Genomic DNA, 22072 nt, shown 5'->3' with positions numbered 1-22072 from the left:
CCCCACCCAGGGGTCCATCCCACGATCAGCCATCAAACACAGACACTATTGAATACACCTGCAAGTTTTTGCTGAAAGGACCCTGATATAGCTGTCTCTTGTGAGGCTATGCCAGTGCCTGGCAAACACAGAAGTGGATGCTCACAGTCACATATCGGATGGAACACAGGGCCCCCAATAGAGGAGTTAGAGAAAGTACCCAAGGAGCTGAAGGGGTCTGCAACTCTATAGGTGGAACAATAATATGAACTAACCAGCACCCCCAGAGCTCGTGTCTCTAGCTGCACATGTAGCAGATCTAGTCATCCATCATTGCCATCATTGAGAAGAGAGGCCCCTTGGTCTTGCAAACTTTATATGGCCCAGTACAGGGAACACCAGGGCCAAGAAGGGGGAGTGGGTAGTTTGGGGAGCCTGGGGGGGGGAGGGTATAGGGGACTTTGTGGATAGCATTTAAAATGTAAATGAAGTAAATACCTAATAAAAATTGGAAAAAAGAAAGGAAGTGAGTAGACAGAAAAGTTATTCAATCAGGGTAAAGTCTTGAAGAACTGAAGAAAATGGAACTATTATAATAAAATTGGAAGTAGATACAAAAATGGTTAATGTCTGTATTCATTAGGATTTTCTAAAGAGATAGAAAACTATGTACTTATATTTATACATATATGATTTCAAATGCATGTGAGCATTCATGTGAAGAAATATAATAAAAAAATAAGCATACCATAGGTCATTCAGATATACAGGAAGAGACTCATTGTGTAACTTGATCATGTAATTATGGAAGGTGAGAAGAACCCCGTGTGCTTTCTACAAAATAGAAAACCAGGGAATCTGGTCCATCCCATTGAGCCAGAGACAAGAGAAGAACATTAGCTGTTGGAATACCTTTTGATCTGAAGCTTTAGAATGAGCAACTGGCCATGTAACTCTCCAATCTGAAAGGTGTTTGCTCCTGGTTAGACTCCATAGCCAGCATGGGCCACTGATACTCCATTCACTCCTCAGAATGCTTGGATTACTGTGTACACTAACAGTCATGGATTTTTATAAGGTTGATGGACTTAGAGTGTCATGTTTGTGAAGTGAGCACTCATCCAAGTGAGTCATCTTATAAAACCATTTGCTCTATGTAAGAATCATTCCTACATGTTTTGAGCAATCATATGTAAAGGTTCTAGTGCAGTGCCTAATATAAATGGAATACTCATGAATCATCACAGAAACATTTATTATTCATTAACCTCTCTAAATTAATAGCTTGCAACTCTGGTTAAATTTAAAACTGTCTTTTGTACATTCACTCGATCAATATCTAGATAAAATATTGGGGCTATGTGTTTAACATTGTCACTGGTATAGGTGGCTAGGTGACATAGGCACACAGAAAGAGCAAGAGAGAAAGAGAGACAATATTACAATTGCTCTAGAGCCTGATATTGCTCTTCCCTAAGAAATGATGAGGCCCTGTAAATGGAAAGTCCTGCCAATAAATTGCACATTGAAATAGAGGTGGGGGTTCTAGTCTTTGCATCCAACTTCATGACTTCAGATTCTATCCAGTCTGTTCAGTTTGGACTCTAATGATGAAAGAAAAGGAGTCAGCCTCTGTTGGGTCCTCCCTCTGAACATTGTGTTGTGCCTTTTACAGGCACGCTGGGGGTCGTGCAGCCAGAGCGCAGCAGACCAGCCGGAACACAGTGTCCTCGAACCGCCCACTGTCAATGCCCACTCGTCGCCCGGACCAACCACCAATGTCGTCACGCCTACTCGATTGGACCCGCCTTCTGGACACAGCGCCGCCACCGAGGATCGGACCGCGCCATTCCGCCATTGAGACATGGACCATTGCGCCATGCAGCTCTGACAGAGACACTCAGCAGAGACAATGGATAATGGGACTTAGGACACGTGGGAGAGGGTTGGGTTCTCCCGCGTGTAATCAATAAATATTAATAACCTTTCTTGCAGGTCATCTCTTATTTTAGAGAGATTAGCTCTGAAGTGCGAACCCACCCCAAGGTGTGTTCTCTGCGCAGGCAGGCGCAGGTCAGCGTGCAGGCAGGAACACTACAAGCCTCCTCTGTCACACACACTCATCTGAGGTAGAGTATGATCTCCACTAAGCCAGAAAAAGCTGGATATAGTTAATAATTACAGAGACATTGATCTCAGTTAATATCTATTTAACAGAAAGATAACTGGTCTAAAATTAGACCCTTAGCTTCTCCAGAGGTGGATAAGGAGTTCCTAAACAATGCTGACATGGTATTACACAATTTGAATAGAGATGAAACTAATTGTCTTGGCAAGCTTCAACTACTGTTTAGCTGTGGCTATCTGTACATGAGTCTATACCCACTCAGAGTAGAATGGGAGAAAGGATGGTGGGAGAGGGTGACCAGGAGGGAGGTAGTAAGTTGTATATAAAGTAAATAAGTAAAAAATTCATTAAGTTAAAATGAACAAAAAAAGGCAGAGTAGTGCATGCTTGTAATCCCACCTCTCTGAGGCAGAAACAGGAATCAACCTGTCTAACCATCAAGTTCAAGACTAATGATATACCCTTCTGCATAAGAGTGTATGACACTTAAGAAATATCATTAAAGGTTGTCCTCTGCCCCTCCCACAACATACAATTGCATACATGTAAGCATATATATCCACTCATATGTATATACACAAACATGTTCATGCACACATACAAATCTTCACTCGGAATTTCATAGACTAGTCATGTGCTCCCATGAGCAAGTATATTCCAAACATGCATGAAACTGTGGGTTATAGAGTTAGTACCTCAAACAACAACAACAATAACAAAACCAACAACAGCAACAAGAAAACAACACAAAGAATTCCTTGGTGGATCTTTGGTTTGGCAGAATATGTTGACTATTACATGCTCGGAAGTATTTTGTTATAGACTTAACCACCAAGATTTCTTCAGGACTGTGACTTTGGATGTAAACTCTATGTAGACAGAGTACTTTCTCTCTCCTTAGAACGTACAATCTCTTTGTCTAACACTTGGATTTCAGCCTTAATCACTATACTTACCCATTCTCCAGTTCAGTTGAGCTGAGCTAGAACTTCCAGTGATATCTGAGGAACTGGAGAAAGCCGTCAGTGAGAGGAAGTTGGACAATGGGTCATCACAGTTGTCTGAAAGGATAATGAGAGTAGAAGAGGTCAGATTCAATGGGCAAGAAATCTTTTTACAAATAGGGAACTTACAGCTCTCTTTTCTTAAACATATGCTTTGGAAAGTGTTGGGAACTATTTTTTGGTGTGTGTCTTTGCAGTTACTTCTCATAACTCTCAAACATTATATGACTTCTGTTAATTGATGGAGAAATGAAGAATGGAGGGGTTCTAGCTCATAACACTAGTAAATACCATAACCAAAAACTCTCAGGAAGACTTGCTTGAGTTAAAAGCCTAGCTACCCATCCTTCATATTCCTTTGTGCATTTGAGCAAAGCCTCACAACATATCTGTGTTTAGTCTATGAGAAGGGAGATTCTTACAGGGCTTTGTTTATCTTTCCATCTTCAGCTGCATAAAGGATTTTCAATAAATGTGTCTATTAAAATAGGGTAATCTTGAATTTTTTACTACAACTTGTGTGTGGGCAAGTGAGAAATGTTCTACTTACATATGTGCCCACTTATGTTATAGGAAATAAAAGATAATAGTCTCAGATATTGTACAATTTTGAGCTGGATAGGAATTTCAATAGCTAACTTTCTAGTTTTCCCTGGTGAGGCACTTTCTAAAGCTCTTTCAGGAATACTAAATTAAATGCAGACATGGAGAAATTCATGTCTTGACAGCACAAATACGTTCCTCTAAGTTCACATTAATCCATAGCTACTGAATTTCAGATGGAAGGGCTTGATTTTCATAATTATCATATATCATTATATATATATATATATATATATATATATATATATATATATAATTTGAACATTTTTGCACACCAAAACTATCATTGAAATTTAATTACTATGCACCCAAGAGGACAGATATTTAAAAGCTTTACTGTCATTGGAGATCTAGTATTTTAGAAGTGCAGTTTTTCATCTCCTTTTCTTTGGTCACATAATGACTCATAGTTTTGGCCTTGCTACGTACTATCATCTTGATATGAGATATCTCATCCTCCCAAAGATGTCAGCCAACACCATTCATTATGTGACTCTTACTGAGATATTCTGTTATAGCAGCACAAGATGCATTAGAGAACTTAATCATCAATGAGCTGTTGTAATGTACTTTTATTCTGAATCTTCCATAACTTGGTCCATGTTTTTGTGGTTCTTTAGCAATGAATCTATTGAATAATAGTTTTACCATTTACTCAAGTAAAGTTGAGTTTTGTATGGACAGAGTAGGATAATGAATCTAACACTTAACTAATCTCACAAAGCCTACATTCCTTTCCCATTTAAAAAAAAAATGTACACAATTGATTCTCTGGTGCATTGAAAAGTGACTCTATAACACCCAGCAGACGATACTCAAAACAGATTTGAAATGCATCGTTCAAGGTAAAATGTAGGCTCTTAGGAGGAACTGATCTGACATTTGAATACAAACTTAACATAGGATCATGATTGTTTATCTAACCAAATCCTATAAAGTTGAATTTCAGGTAATTGCAAGAAACATGAGGTTTAAACTTTGGTTTGTTAAGAGGTGTGTTTAGGCAGAGGTGAGTTGCCTGTGATCCTCTTAACCTTATTGTATAGTTCTGAACTTGTTCTTCAGTCCAGAGGAGCCTTTTGTGTCTTGAAAAGCAGTCTTCCTTCCTGTGGAAACCTACAGGGGAGCCAAAACTAACTAGCTTGGAACTCTTCTGGATCAATCCCATCCCAGCCAAATCCATTGGCCATCCCCATTGGTTTGCCTGGAACACAGCCTGCAGAGGTGTGTGCATGAGGTGCTCTGAGTCCCATTATCTAGCTCTGGGTTTACTTTTAATATCTGGAGGAATCTTGAAGGACACCAAGAATTTCCTGCTTCCCCCTGTAAGTCTTCAGAGGCCCCAAGACTAATCAGTTTAGAAACATTTTTCACCAATCCCATCCCAGTCAGATCTATCTGCCATGTAAATTGAGTCTGACTGGAACACAGCCTGCAGAATGGGATCTGCCTGAGGCACAGCCAATAGGGTCAGGTATCCTAAACTCTATCGTATGATCAATGTCTTCCACCACCTTCCAGAGAAGTCTTTCTGCCATCAGGATCATCTACCCAACACCAAAGAAAACCAGGTGCCTATAGAAAAGGGTAAAATACAATCAACAAGACCTAAGGCAATATGGCACTACCAGCAATATTGCTACAACAAACCCTTGATACCCTAATAAAATTTCAGTATGAGAAGAGGATCATAAATATAATCTTTTAAAAATAATAGAGGCATTTAAAGAGGTCATGAATAAATCCCTTAAGGAAATACAGGGAAATTAATTTAAACAAGTAAAGGCATTAAAAGAGGAATAAGATAAATAGAAAAATATGAGAAAATATAATCAAAGACATGAAGGACATGAATAAAAATGTCAAAATCCTGAAAAGGGAAATACATAAACTGAAGCAGTCCTGAAGATAGAAAACCTAGGAAAGTTAGACATCACCAATAGAATACAGAGGATCTCGGGTGTAGAAGATTCAATACAAGAAATTAATACATAATTTGAACAAAATTCAAAATATAAAATGTCTATGACACAAAACATCTAGGAAATGTTGGACACTATGGAAATACCACAACCAAGAATATTCAGAATAGAAGGAGGAGAAGATTCCCAGCCCAAAGTGCTAGAAAATATCTTCAACAAAGTCATAAAAGAAAATATCCATAACCTAAAGAAAGAGATGTCTATACAGGTACAAGAATCCTACAGAACACCAAACGTGTTGTCTCAGAAGCAAAAGTCTCCCACCACATAATAATCAAAACACTAAATGTAGAGGACATGGAAAGAATTTTAAAAGCAGCAAGAAAAAGGTCAAGTAACGTAGGAAACAAACCTAACAGAATTATACCAGATTTCTCATCTGAGATTCTAAAAGCCAGCAGGGCATCAGGAGATGTCTTGATGATCCTAAGAGACCACAGATGGCAGCCCAGACTATTATACCCATCAAAATGTTCAGTCATCATAGATGGAGGAACTAAGATATTCTATGACAAAACCAAACTGAAACAATACATTTCTACTAATCCAGCCCTACAGAGGATTCTAAAAGGAAAACTCCAACCCAGTCCATAATTCTGCTATATACAACAAACACATCTCAGCAATAAATATAGACATAATCTCAGCATAAAGGGCTAAAAGGTGGTTTGCCAAGCAAACAAACCCAAGAAGGATGCTGGAGTATCCATTGCAATATGCAGTAAAATAAACTTTCAACTAAAATTTAAAAAAAAAGAAATGGGGAAGGATACTTTATATCCTTAAAATAAAAAAATTCAGTAAAAGGGCATCATAATTTTGAACATCTATGGCACAAATGCATTTGTGAAAGAAATATTAGTAAAGCTTAAATCACACAGTGAATCCTACACATTAATAGTGGGAGACCCCAATACCCCACTCTCAACAATGTGTTGATCATATAAATAGAAAGTAAATAGAGAAATAACAAAACAAACAAAAGCTGTGATTCAAATGATTCTAACAGATATCTATAGAACTATAAAAGAATATACATTGTCATTGGCACCTCACAGAACTTTCCACAAAATTGACCATATAATCAGTAACTAAGCAAGACACTACAGATACAAGAAAAATGATACAATCCCATGCATCTTATCAGATCACCATGGATTAAAGTTGGACTCCAAAAACAGAAACAACAGAAAGCCTCCAAATTCATGGAAACTGAACAACTCTCTACTCAATGATTATTCGATCAAGGAAGAAATAAAGAAACTGAAGACTTTCTAGAATTTAATCAAAATTAGGGCACAACACAGCCAAACTTCTGGAACACAAGGAAAGCAGTGCTAAGAAGAAAATTAATAGCATGGAAATTAATAAACAAATTTGAGACTTCCCATACTAATGAACTGAAAAGATATCTGAAGTCTCTAGGAAAAAGGAAGAAGAAGAAGAAGAAGAAGAAGAAGAAGAAGAAGAAGAAGAAGAAGAAGAAGAAGAAGAAGAAGAAGAAGAAGAAGAAGAAGANGAAGAAGAAGAAGAAGAAGAAGAAGAAGAAGAAGAAGAAGAAGAAGAAGAAGAAGAAGAAGAAGAAGAAGAAGAAGAAGAAGAAGAAGAAGAAGACACACCTGTAGAAGCCAGGAAATAGTCAAATTCAGGGTGGAAATCAATCAATTAGAAACAAAGAGAATAATACAAAGAATCACCACAAGCAAGAACTGTTGCTTTGAGAAAGTCAACAAGATAGACAAACCCTTAGCCAAACTAATTAAAAGACAAAGAGACAGTACCCAAATTAACAAAGTCAGAAATGCAAAGGGAGACACTTCAGAAGTTCAAAGAATCATTAGGTTTTCCATCAAAAACTGTACAAAATTTGAGACTATAAATTAATTGGATTATTTTCTTGATAGATACTAATTATCTATCTAGGTGCTAGGTGAAAATCAAGTAAACTATCTGAATAGTTCTACAACCCACCCTTAAGGAAATAGTAGTAATCATTAAAAGTCTCACAACAGAAAAAAGTAAAATAAAATTGTCCAGGGCCAACGGTTTTAGTTCAGAATTCTATCAAACCTCCTCAAACCACTCATGGACACAGAGGAAACTCATTCTATGGGGCCATAGTCACCAAATAACTAAAACACACAAGGATTCAACCTTTTCCTTATGAACATTGATGCAACAATATTCAATCAAATCTTTGCAAACCAAATCTAAGAACACATCAAAGAAATGATACACCAGGATCAGGTAGGCTTCATTCCAGGGATACAAGAGTGGTTCTATATATAAAAACCCATCAATGTAATCCACCATATAAACAATCTGAAAGAAAAAAATAAAAACAAAAACAAAACCAAAAACAAAAACCAAAAAACCTGCACACGATTATCTCACTAGGTTCCAAAAAAGGATTTGACAAATTCCAACACCCCTTCATGATAAAAAGTTTTGGAGAAAACAGAGATTCAAGGTGCATACCTAAACTCAATGAAAGCAATAGACACCCAAGTCAATAGCCATCTTCAAATTAAATGGAGAGAAACTTAAAACATTTCCACTAAAATTACAGACAGGACAAGGCTATACATTTCTCCTGTCATGGTTTGAATATTCTTGGCCCAGGAAGTGGCATAATTTGGAGGCGTGGCATTGTTGGAGTAGGTGGCCTTGTTAGAGGAAGTATGTCACTGTGGCCATGAGCTTTAATACCCTTGTCTTTGATGCCTGGAAGTTAGTATTCTCCTATCAGCCTTCAGATGAAGATGTAGAACTCTCAGAGACTCCTGCATCAAGCCTGTCTGGACTCTATCATGCTCCTGCCTTGATAGTAGACTGAATTGCAGAACCTGTAAGCCTGTTCTAATTAAATGTTTTCCTTATAAGAGTTGCCTTGGTCATGGTGTCTGTTCACAGAAGTCTATTGAAAATAAGACATCTCCATGTCTCTTTAAGTACTCCAAATAGTACTTAAAATTCTAGCTAGAACAATCAGACAACAAAAGGAGATTAAAGGGATACAAACTAGAAAAAAAGAAGTCAAAGTATTGCTAATCGCAGATGATATATAGTATACCCAAGTAACCCTAAAAATTCTACCAGAGAACTCTTACAACTGATAAACATTTTTTTATCAAACTAGCTAGATACAAAATTCACTCAAATCAGTAGCCCTCCTCTATACAAGCATTAAATGGCCTGAGAAAGAAGTTAGTGACAAAAAAAAAAAAAAAAACTTTCATAATATCCACAAATAATATAAAATACCTTGGCACAACTATAACAAAGCAAGTGAAAGACGTCTATGACAAGAACTTCAAGTTTCTGAAGAAAGAAATTGAGGAAGATATCATAAAATAGAAAGATCTCCCATGCTCATAAATCAATAGGATTAACATTGTGACAATGGACAATCTTGCCAAACAAAATCAATGGATTCCATGCAATTTCCATCAAAATTCCAAATCGTAGCATTATGGCTCTGGAGGCTTATGAGTCTCTTGTCATCAAGAAACATCAGAACATCATATACAAGTGGAGTCATTGCTTTATTTGTCAAGTGCTTGCTGTGTAACCAGAAGGCTCTGTGTTCAACCACCCAGATTAAATCCTGGATGCAATACTGCCATCTTTTAATACCAGAACAGGGAGGTAGAGACAAGTCTGGGAACTGCTTGCCAGCAAGAATAACCTATCTTTGTGAGCTCGAGTCTAGTCCAATGAGAGACTCTATCTTCAGAGAACAGCATCAGCATCCTGAGGAATGATACTCAATAATGACCTCTGGCTTCCACAGACAGAGACAGGTACCAGATTTCATATCTACTATAAAAAATGTGCACTGCATTTGTACTAGATAATGAATACACGTACACACACACACACACACACACACACACACACACACAATCACGCACACACACACACATACACACACACACAGACTGAAGTTTTCCTTATTAGGCTCTAATAATTTTGTGATCATCCACCAAGTTTTTCTTATCAGGTTTTATAGTAAAATCAGATCTTCATTTTCCCATACATTTGTATTTTATATGCTAACATAACTGAATGTAGTCATTTAAAAAATTCTGACGTTACTTCAAGTCACACATGACTTAAAAATGGTCCTGGTGCTTAATTTATCTCCTTTTAATTGTAACCCTTGGGTACACCTGTAAATCTTTAAATGCCTGCAGTGTGGAAACATAGGTCTTCTGTAGCGCTCATAGTGAGCCAAGGACATAGAAGAGCAGAACAGGATGAAGCCAAGTGAATAGGAGATTATAAGGTGTAATCAATACACAGATGGGTGTCCTGGTAGAGGTTTACTTGACTTAACACCCAACATGTCTGGAAAGGAAGGAAAGGAAATGCCATGTGCTCTATTAATCCTATAGTTTTCCTGGAAATTTACCACATTTTCTTTCAAATTTAAACTCCTCTACTTCCTTAGTTTCCAGTGTTTTTTACAAATTGTGTGTGTTTTTGTCTGTGTTTATGAAATGTAAAGACATGAAGACGGCAAAATAATGAAGAATACTGATATGGTGAGTGTTTCGTTTTGTGAGATGGCATCTATGTAGCCCATAATCTCCAACTTGCAATCCTCCTGCCTCCACCTCCAGAGTATCAGACTTTCTAGTGCAGAAGGAGATGTTTTCAAGTTCACAAAAATTACCTTGAAAAGTATTAGTGATTAATCTTAGCTGTAAACTTGACTGAATCTAGAATTGCTAAGAGTGGAGTCTCTTGGCACAAATATTACTTATTATTATTTTTTTTAATTAGGTTAGTTGAAGCAGAAAAGCTTACCTAGAATGTAGATAGACCTTCTGGTTGTGCCTAGATGTAAGGTCCAACAGGAAGGCTTTGATTTTTACCTACCTTTTGCATCTTACTGACAGAATCATCTGCCTTGTCAAGAATTTGTCTAGTCCTTTGTCGTTTCTGACACTATTGATGCCATCTGTCACTGTTACCATAATTCAGCTTCTTTCAATATCCAGTATATACTGAAGGACCATGGTTCAGCAGGAATTCTTCCGGCTGTTAGGACAATATCAAGTATGCTGAAGACCAACATTATGTACCAGGTAGAGAATGCTGAAGCACCAGCATCCTGTACCCGATGGAGAATGCTGAACTACCAGCCTCTTGTTCCAGATGATGGTATCTCCTGACAGAACTGATACCTGGTCTCAGCTTTTTCAATTTGAAAACAGCCCTTGTTGCCAACACAGATGACATGTGAATCAATGTAGTAAATCCTGCATGTGTGTGTGTGTGTGTGTGTGTGTGTGTGCGCGCGCGCGCGTGTGCTCAATACACTCTGTTCTTATAGAGTCCCTAGATCAGGACAGGGAGTGAACATCAGGTTTTCATCACATCCACTTCCAGTGCGTTTTTCTGAGATATATCATAAGGATTCTTCTATCAGAAGCCATCCATGAAAGGCTAAACACATGCAAATGAATTTTCTAGAGGCGACCCATAATTTTATGTTGTCTGTGATAGGTGAGCTCTATGAATGCAAGGTCCTTAGAAACTTCAGCCTAGGGCTACTTCTTGTTACTAATATTCCTTTCCTATCACTATTATATAGCCTAATGATTCCTGGACATCAGCATACCTTATTGGGAAAATTTCCTGCAGATCTACAAGAAAATGAAATTTCATGAGTTAATGCTATTTAGATGAAATGATGATTTTATAGAATAACTGGTTTTAATCACATAAGTTTAGGAAGAAGGTTTTAGGAGATGGTTTTAGTCATTTTGCCAGAAAGATATAATTAAGTTAGAATCAAGAATAGAACATGCACACTCCTCATAGGATAGTAAGGTAAGGTTGCATAGTAGGGAATATTATGACTTTTCACAATTACACTAAAAACAGAAATAGACTTGGGACAAATCTGGGACAAAGAAAAACACTTATTCTCGGTCAGGTTCAAGGATGAAGCCACAGGTGTTCATAATGATAAAGCAAGGTCACGTAAGGTTGTTGCTTTGAACTTATAATGAGGTTAAATTATGAAACACAAGGAAAGTGGCTACGACAATAAGTAGCATTTCTTAGTATATCTTATTGCTGAAAGAAAGGTGTTTTCTTGATGGTGGAAACACTTGACACATAACAGTACACCTCAAAGTTTTTTCCATCTTCCTTGCTTTCTGATTTTTTCCCTTTGCTGTATTTCTCCCCTTTCCTCCTTAAAGCAGAGGACAGTCAAAGGAAGTAAAACAGGTAAGAAGAGAAAAATGAAGAAGCTCATCTTTTTGTTTCTTATTATCTGCATGTCTATTCAAGAACATTCATGCTTCACATTGCAAAGGTAGGATGATTTGTACTTTACAAGTAAGAACACCACATTCTAAGTTTCTTCTTTCATAGCATGAAGCAGCACCCACAGAGTGTTGGGTAAACCCAACATTAGCATAGCTTTTTAAAAGTTACCGTTCAATGTTTAAGACTCGGCTACTTTAAGTAACATTTTTTTATTGCCAACATATATTTTTCTTCATTATCGTTAAAATGCCAATAGAGTTACTGATGGTACTGAAGTGAAATTGTGTGTATCATCTTGATTACTACAATAAATTTTCTGTATATGAGGATAAGAGATTCACTTGCAGTTAGTGTCAAGATAAAATTTCTCTTAGCATTGAACATATAATGACCGACTTTGTTTAAAAGATATAAAGTATGAATTCTTTAGCATGTCTTTATTGGTATTTAGAGGTGATTACTCAGAATTTTGCCTACATTTATTTTTCCCATTGTAACCTATAATTTCACTTAGCAAACAAGAATAAATAGTGTGGTTTTACTTTTAAATTTAACTCTGTCTCCTTTCTCCCCCATAAAATCCAAAACAAGTTGCTTCAAGCAGACTAAAAGACAACAGTTTTTAAAAATATATCACAGAGAACCTCATTTTCTGTGTCTGCCCTCCACCTTCATATTACTACAACATGGGAACAGGTGATTTTGTGTCACCCTCTGGGCTGTCAGAGCCAGACCCTTTGCCAAAAGAAGACAGTGGACTCAGGTACAGACCTGAGATCAACCAGCAGCAGATCTTTCATTTTAATGAAAGGTACAGACATGTGTCTCAGTGGGAAAACAGTTGATTGACCAGCATAAAGCCTATAGATCAATTCTTAATTTCAATGCTGATAATTGTTTAAAATTAAAAATTAAGATTGAAAATGTGTGCTTGTGGACAATTGCATGTAAAACTGAAAAGATCATGGCCTGAGATACAGGGTCTTGAGCCTACAGTAATGTATCTCTCTGGAGTCAACAGTGGTGCAGTGCTCAGTGTGGAGTCAGCAGTAATGCATTTCTCTATCTGGATTCAGCAGTGATGCTGCACTCTGTGGTTAGAAGTGAAACAGTTTTCTGCTTGGGTTCACCAGTGACACAGTGCTCTCTGGCTGTGGTCAACAATGATACATTTCTCTTTCTGGGTTCAGCAGTGATGCATGGTTTTATCTGGAGTCAGCAGTGATGGAGCTTTCTGTCTGGAGTCAGAGGTGATGCAGTACTCTGTCTGGGGTCAGCAGTGATGCAGTGCTCTGTCTGGGAGTTATCAACCACGCATCTCTATGGCTAAGGTCAGCAGAGATGCAGCTCTCTGTCTGGGATCAACAATGGTGCAGCTTTCTGGAGAGAGTTCTCCGGATGCTGGATCAGCTCTCTTTGTCTTGCAGAAGTAGTAAAAAGGGAAAATCTTCTGGTTGGTCAACAAGTTAGTTATGACATGTCAGGAATAACAGTAGGAACAGTACAGAGGAGACTCACAACTATGATGATTTACCTTGGCCATTATGCATTATGCAGAAGCTGTGCTTTTGTTCTTGTTGTTCTTGTTCTTGTTGTTCTTGTTCTTCATCTTGTTCTTCATATTCTTTTTGCTCTTCTTGTTGTTCTTCTCCTTGTTGTTCTTCTTCTTGTTCTTCTCTTCTTTCTTTTTTGGGGAACTTTCAATCATAGTCAATGTGAGTCTCTGCCAGTTGTCTGTCTTGAACTCAATACTACAGTGGTAAGTATGCCTGGTGGACCGAGTACCATGTGTGAATATATCTCTTTCTTTCTCAGATTGACCCTGAATATACCACAATCCCAGTCATAAATTACCATTTTATTGCATTACACACCACAGCCTAGTTTTGCTTTCATCCTGATATTGCTTTTATTTTATTATTTTATTTTATTTTATTTTATTTGGATGTTCTATACAATATTTATTATCACATCCATCTACTACTCCCTCCCCTCTAAACGTGGTTCTCTATACTTCTCCCAGGTTCATATCCACTTTGTATTGTGTTTGTAAACCCTAGTCCAATTAGTGCCACCCTTGTGCCCATGGGTTAGTTGCCATCAGTGAAGCAAGAGTAACAGACTGAAATTGTATCCTTAGTCGAAAGTGACTCTCTACTCTTCAGAGATGGCAAGTGGAAGTATCTCCTCCAATAGGAGTGGAGCCTTGTGAGCTTCACACTAACTTTGCTGCAATTTTGACTGGCTTAATTTTCTTTTCTTTTCTTTTTTTTTTTTATTAGATGTTTTCTTAATTTACATTTCAAATGCTATCCCAAAAGTTCCCTATACCCTTCCCCCCCCCCACCCCTGCTCCCCTACCCACCGACTCCCACTTCTTGGCCCTCGCTTTCCCCTGTATGGGGCATATATAGTTTGCAAGACTAAGGGGCCTCTCTTCCCAATGATGGCTTAATTTTCTATAGGTATTGGGCAGTTAGATACAGTTGCAGTGAGATTATGTGTGTAAAAGTCATGTCATGTCTAGAAGTCCTATTGATGGTTGTTGACTTTTGTTTTCATTCTAAGATAAATATTTTGTTCTTGGCAAACAACATTACTTTATTATTTTTGATTTCTGTTACATAATCTAATTTGTCAATGGCTAGATTGAATTCAGAGCAAGCTTCTTTCAAATTTTGTTCAGTATGTTTTCTAAGATGTACGGTTAGAGGCTGACTTTGTGTGACCTGGTGAGTGAAAAGAATCACAACTGCAAGGGATAGACTCTGTCATAAAAGAGGATGATGGAACAGTATCAGGAAACCACAGAGTTGTTACAGACCCTATCCTGAGAAGTGTACAGAACAGTGTGACACAGCAAAAACCTACTCTCAGCATAGGGAGCATGCTGTTCTACGGCAGTGGTAGGGCAAGAGGCCAGCGAGCCAGGAATAAGTCAGGTGTCTGTGCTGGAAATAGAATGACAACCTCACAATCCTCTTGTGTAATAGGACATCACTGGAGCAGAGTTCCATTCAACCACTCCTGATTTCTTACAGAGGAGATCAGTCCCCATTTGAAAAGTGTCCTATTCATTAATATTGACCTGTTTGGGATGTGAAGTGTGGATAATAGTTGAACACATATGATATTACAGTAGAAGAGGTAATACTGGTGGTCTTATGGTTCAAATGCAGATGGTGCTTGGAAGATAGTTGAGAGCAATAGGCAAATTACAAAGTTAAACTAAGCTGATTTAAATAAAAAAATAAATTGAACTATACTGGGAGATTAGTAACAATAACTAATAACAATAACTAATAATATGGTATAATCACCAATGTGCCATGAGAAGTACTTATTTGTGGAAGGAGAGAAGAGGGGATTCCACATGATAAAATGAATACATGCTACTGATGAATGCTTGGGGAGCAAAAGGCAGGCTTTGTCTTCAACTGTGTAAGGTAACTGTGAGTCCACTAGGCTCCAAAGTATAGTTTCAAACTTATGGTCCCACAGGCAGTTATGATTAGTAACAATGGGATATAAAACAATATAAGAGGACACAAATGGGAAAAAAAGGATCTCTAGGGAATAAAGGGATGAGAGGTATGGGAGAGAAATAGAATTGGGGGATGAGATTAAACAATGGAGTGTGTGTGTGTGTGTGTGTGTGTGTGTGTGTGTGTGTGCACAAGCTTGTGCATGAGTGCCAAATGACAAATTTAATCAGCTAAAAAAAAAATCACATTTATTAAACACTGGCAACAAGCATAGCACAAGCTATTTGAGGGAAGTTTAGCTTAGGTACTGATGGTTATGATTACTGGGCTGGTGACCTTACTCTCAATTTAGAGGAGCTGACCTCATCACCTATGTATAGCTCAGATTTTGATAGTTCTCAGCCTAAAGTCAGCTTGTGCTAAGACTTCTGGAGCCATCTATATGTCATACAGCTTATGATTAGTAGGACAGGGTACGCTAAAGTTCTATTTAAATACTGAACTCATACAGCTTCATCCCATCATGATGACTGATCTACTTGTATTTATCTCAGTCCTGGTTGCCTCTTCCAGTCCCAGTTTACATGGAAGTCACCCTTTAGGTAGAACACTAGCTATTTTAGGATGAATAATGCAGGAATCAGAGAAAAGAAAGAGACCCTGTTTAGCCCAGGGACTGCAAAGCTGGGTGTCAATAGCAGAGGTTCATGGTATATGAAGAAGTGATGCTGCTAACAGGATGGCAGCTCTGGTGGACACCTGACATTCATGTAATTCAGGCTCAGGATCAAGGAACACTGAAAGACTCTCTCCATACAAGATCCATGGGATTCTAGGTAGGAGACAGGAGTTGTTGATAAGTTCACCATAAAAATCAACCTGGTTCCCAAATAAGTACTATCTATATCCAGAGAAAATATGTCTTGATTGCCCAACCTCTAGATATTAGAAATGTAGAAGTAAACAGACACTCCTCTGAGGTCCTTACCTCTTTGACATCACCCCTAATAAATAGCACTAACTTGTCATTGAACCTTTTGCTTCAGACCTTGACCTCAGCATACAACCTCCTTAATATCACCAGGCCTGGTCACTTTAAAGATTGCTGGCTATGCGGACCCCTGGAACTAACTCACATCAGCCTCTCTGATGAAATTGCCAAGTTACCTTACCTTACCTTTTTTAAGCTGCCCTGACTCCAATGTTGCCATGACTCCATACCTTACCTCTATCCCTCTCTTTGGCATGGCAAACAGTTTTAAGACCTCCAGGACACATTCTGTAGGAGCACTAAGTTCCCTAGAATGGAATAGTACCATAATCCTTGATATATCATCTCTGCCAAAATGCCCTGCAATACAGAGCACATCAATTCTTTGTGGCACTCAAGTATATCATTGCCTACCCTCCAGCTGGTCAGGAGTTTTCATGTTGGTTCTTCTTTTCCCTGAACTGGGAGTATTCCAGGGAAACAAGTCCCTGCCAATCCCAGTTGTAGATATGATAGCTGCCCAACATAAGAGGGCCTTTCAGGGTGTGCCACTCTTGGTCACTACGGTAGTAGTCATAGGTGTTGGTACTAGAGTTGCAAGGATAATGACTTCCATGATCCCATATGATACATTCACTTCCCAGTTTAAAAGCAATCTTCAAGAAATGTCTGAAACTGTGCTTACTATCCAGAAAGAGATCGATTCTTTGGCAGCCGTGGTGCTTTAGAACCGACAGGGGATAGATGTCCTGACACCTACAGAAGGTGGTCTTTGCCTGTTCTTCCAAGAAGAATGCAGTTTCTATGTCAATCAATCCAGAATAGTGAGAAACAAAATCCGGGAGCTAAGTCAGACATAAAGAACTTCAGGGAACATGAGATCTCCAGTTCTGGGATTTTTGAAAATCCATTATGGAAGAGGATATTCCCTTTCATAATGCCTTTTCTAGTCATCCTTCTGGTTTTATTATTCGCTCCCTGCCTCATTAATCTTGCTTCTACATTCCTTCAGTGACAAATACAAACATTTTCTAACCAACCATTAATCAGGTCCTCTTACAGGCTTATCATCGCCTCGGAGGAACCTGATGTGAATATTTACCAAGTGGACCCCTGTGGTGAAGTCAGCTACTCCCCAAAATTGACAATGCTTCTAGGCAGCAGGAAGCAGCTTAAGAGACACAACACCCTCATTCCCTTTTCACCATCGGCTTCCCCCTCCCCTTTTTTTCTTCTCCTTATAAGAGGAAGAAAGGTATGTTGGTATCAAGACCTCCAAAACCAATGATATCATATCCTGGTAATAGTGCAACCTGCCCCCCCCCTCACCCTCACATGTACCTGTTTGGCCTGGTGTGTTCTTTCTGGAGCCACAAGAGAGTCACATCACAGATCACATATTGTGCCCTACTAAAATTTGACAAAAAGCAAAATAAAATATGATATGAATTATGATGAACATAGAGTTCAAAATAATTAGGATTTAAAATAGGTTTATTTCAATAATGACAAAATGTTTTAAGAAGCATTTTTTAAAAGATTAGTGCCTGGAGGAGAACTGTATGAAAAAGAAACATGTCTCTGAAGGGAAAGGAAATCTGAAAGAATTTATCTTCAGTCAACATAACAAGAATGGCTTTACAGAGAATCTATGTATTATTATTTATAAAATTAAAAGTCAAGAGGAAAATAGTGATTATTAGTTCAATGGATAAAGTTACATATCCAATAAAATACTTAATCATCTATTATTGACAAATAGTTTTAGCAAATTAAAACAGAAGATAATTGTATTAGTTCCTTATCTTATTACTAAGACAAGATGCCAAACAGGCAGCAACTTGCAAAAGAACAGATTTATTTGGCTTCAGTTGTTGATACAGACCATATCAGTAGAGGACACACAGGAATATGAGAGTGAGGAAGTCCATCTCAGGATATATGTCAGGAAGCAGAGGCAGAATGCCAGGAGGTAGCTATCTTTCTCTTCTTTATTCAGTCTAGAACTCCACCTTGTAGGATAGTGCCAGCCACCCTCAATGTGGGTCTTCCCTCCTCAGTTAATCATTTTGTAAATATCCTCAAAGACACTTGCAGAGATATGTTTCATTTGTGATTTTAACTCTACTCAATATGAAAATGAATCATCAGAGGTATGTATAACAAACCTTAATGATGACTAAAGCACTTTCTTAAAATCTGACCTTATAACAAACTCAAAATACTAAGCACACCAACCTATCAGATCATCACACTAATAAATGTATCCATGAATAGCTATTTTTAAAAGTCAGACAGTGGTGGTGCACACCCTTAATCCCAGCACTTGGGGTGCAGAGGCAGGCTGATTTCTGAGTTTGAGGCCAGCCTGGTCCACAGAGTGCATTGCAGGACAGTCGTGAACTCTATGAAAAAAAAGGTTTATCATTCTCTGTCATCAGGGAAATACAAATTAAAAGTTTATAAACAGTCTGTATCATCCTAATAAGATTCATCATGAAGAAAACAAAGATGCTCATGAGAATATGATGAAGTTGCCCTTACACAGTACTGGCAGTAATATTGAGAGTTAGAATCACACTGGAAATCAACATGGAGGTCCTTTGTAAGGGTAATAATAAGGCTAATATAAAATCCAGTTACACTACCAGAAAAATCCCCAAGGAATCTAAGCCAGCATCCAGAGATAGACTTGCATATCTGTGTTTATATAGCACTACTTATAATCACCAAGACTTGGGAATCAGTATGAATTGTTTACCACCAAAAAATGGGTGTAGAAACTGGGGTCTATATTCACAAGAGAGTTTTATACAGTTGTGAAGAAAAGTGGAATTATGTGATTGACATGAAAACAGATGGAACTGGAAATAATCATGGTAAACAGAATAATCTAGAAGCAGGAAGGCAAACACTATAATCTTGATTAAACATAAGTATCTGTATGTATGTAGGATATGAAACTAGGAGTTTATTAAGGAAAGGAATGTGAGAGGAATTAAGAAGACAATTGTTCTTCCACACTCAGTGTAGACCTGCACACTCACTTAAGTGTGTACTTATACAGGGATGCTCCTGCATTTGTATGAGCATACACAGAAAGAAAGTATGTAGGTTCTTATGAGCTGATCTGAAGTCTGAGACACTAGCTTCCTGTAATTTACGCAGACTACTCCACCAACCATTCTGCTTATCACTGGCTTTTTGAAGGTATAGATTCATTTTTAGAGGAAACTTAAAAAAACAAGGGCAGAAAGTGTATATAGACAATATTGTCTTTGCAGTTTGGTACCTAAGAAACACAACCAAGTACCAGGGTCTCTCATAAGACAAGTACACATTACCTCATTATCAGAGGTAACATCTTCAGCATTTCAATGTATTGTACATATAGCTTGACAATTTTTTCTTGCCTTGTGCATTTTCCAAATCACTATTTCTTGATCAAGAAAAAGTATACTGCAATTTTTATGAAGTGTCATGTTCACTTTAAGAGATGGACACTAAAGATAATCTATCTAAATCCAATATGTATTTTATACCTCACATTGTTAATTTTTAAGCCTGAAAAACTTAAATTTTGAAATAAATTATAGAGAAGAAGGCAAAGAAGAAATGATAACTTGATCCAAACTAGGTTATTTATTTATTTATTTATTTATTATTTGTTTGCTTGTTTGTTTAATTTTAAGCTTTAGTTGGAGAAAGAGAGAGAGAGAGAGAGAGAGAGAGAGAGAGAGAGAATGCTTGAAGTACATATGTCTTTCTGTGTGTCCATGTCTGTGTGTCTGTCTGATTTTCCATCTAGCTAGCTGGCTGGCCAACTATCCATCTGTCTGCCTATGTTTTTGGATGTGTTTGTTTCTTTGATTGTTTCTTTGTTTGATGGGCATATTTCTCTGTTTGTGTGTTTGTGTACATTTGTGTGTGTTCGTCAATCAATCTGACAGTCTGTATCTCTCTGTCTTAGTCAGGGTTTCTATTCCTGCACAAACATCATGACCAAGAAGCAAGTTGGGGAGGAAAGGGTTTATTCGGCTTACATTTCCATACTGCTGTTGATCACCAAAGGATGCAGGACTGGAACTCAAGCAGGTCAGAAAGCAGGAGCTGATGCAGAAACCATGGAGGGATGTTCTTTACTGGTAATCTCTTTTCAAATCATCTTAACTCCCTGCTCAAGGTGGCAGGTAGTTTCAGTCTTTTCCCCTCTCTGTCAGCTGTCTTTCCAGCCTATACATATCCCTGATCTTACACAGTTTTGTGCTTAGTCTCAAGGGTAATAAATACCATGTAATTTCTTGCTGTTTAAATATGCATTATTGATTTTCAGTATGAGTGAACCCATTTAACATGCTTTTGATACATTTTGAGTTTTTTCCCTAGAAATGCCTTTCAATAACTTGCTCATTTGTCTATTGGTGTGGTTGTACTTTCAGTCATGATTCAAGGCTTTTAAGATTCTTCCATAGTTTCTAAATAATATCTTATGAATTAGGACACTGTGAATAACATCTTTGACCCATATATTAATTTTTTCCATTATGCCAAAAATGGAGAAAAGTCTCGTCCTACTTTCAATTCTGTTACTCTGATGAATTCCTTGATATAGGAATATTTGGCTTGTCATCTTGGGTTATTTCCCTTTACTTGGAGAGGTAAAGTTGAGAATTTAAAGCCTCACACTTCATACACATATACTTTTCTTATTAACTATCATGTTAAAATGTTACACAAACTGCTCCTCTATGTATTGCAAGTGTACTTGCTGTGTCACATGTATGTCAGTAGATGGTAGAGGCTACTTCTCAGATATAAATTTTATGGATAGGCTATGAAATAGGGAAAAGCCATCATGAAAACATAACATGGATCCCCTAAGTATTCAGTGAGGTAGTATTGGCCAAATTAATGGGTCTATAGCTTTGTGTTTTTTTGTAAATCATAACTTGTTTTTTTAAATTCACAAGTTGAGATAGAGAATTCAAGGTAACATCTAGAGTTTCATGACACACTAATTCTTAAAATAGACTGTTATTCAGACTTTTCTATTCACAAAATGTCTATTGAGTACCCTTTTTTTCTCACACAGCCCTGCATGCTTAGCCATAACAATGTCAATGAAAAGCAGGAAAAAATCCCACTTTGCCTTTAAAACCAAGTTTGAACACTGGATCTAAACATTATCAACTGGATGTCACTGTTCAATTGTGCTACCTTCACATCCATTTCTTGGGAATTCATTTGTTCAGTGTGTTAAATTCTTGATACATACACATGAGATCCTGATTTCAATTTCTAGTATCTTCATTAAACTTAGGCCAGGCATTGATCATCAATAATACCAACACAGGATATAGAGAAAAGAGAATTCTTGGGACTTGATGACATGCTGAATTGATACTGTACAATTGTGGTCTATCTGAATTGATGATCTATAAGTCCAATAGGACTAAATGTGACTGAGGACAATAGATTATGTTGACTTCTAGTGCTTAGATACACAGAGTTACAAATACAAATGCACAAATATAAGAATATATGCTCATACATACAACACACATACATACACACACACACAGAGCACATGCACACACACACACACACACACA

The 22072-nt window shown here is 37.6% G+C and overlaps 1 protein-coding gene across 1 annotated transcript in view; it reads right to left on the bottom strand.

Annotated features, from left to right (window-relative positions):
* The window catches only part of Cntnap5 (contactin associated protein like 5), an 858611-nt gene that overhangs the window by 660647 nt on the left and 175892 nt on the right, over positions 1 to 22072 (bottom strand). The window contains exon 2 of the mRNA XM_029539128.1: positions 3064 to 3168. Within this exon, the coding sequence (XP_029394988.1) occupies positions 3064 to 3168 (105 nt within the window). The remainder of the gene's footprint in view (positions 1 to 3063; positions 3169 to 22072) is intronic.

Source organism: Mus pahari, chromosome 5 (genome assembly GCF_900095145.1).
Source record: "Mus pahari chromosome 5, PAHARI_EIJ_v1.1, whole genome shotgun sequence".
In the NCBI taxonomy this organism is placed as follows: domain Eukaryota; kingdom Metazoa; phylum Chordata; class Mammalia; order Rodentia; family Muridae; genus Mus; species Mus pahari.
Note: the sequence above shows the minus strand (reverse complement) of the source record. Positions and strands in the feature narration are given on the sequence as shown.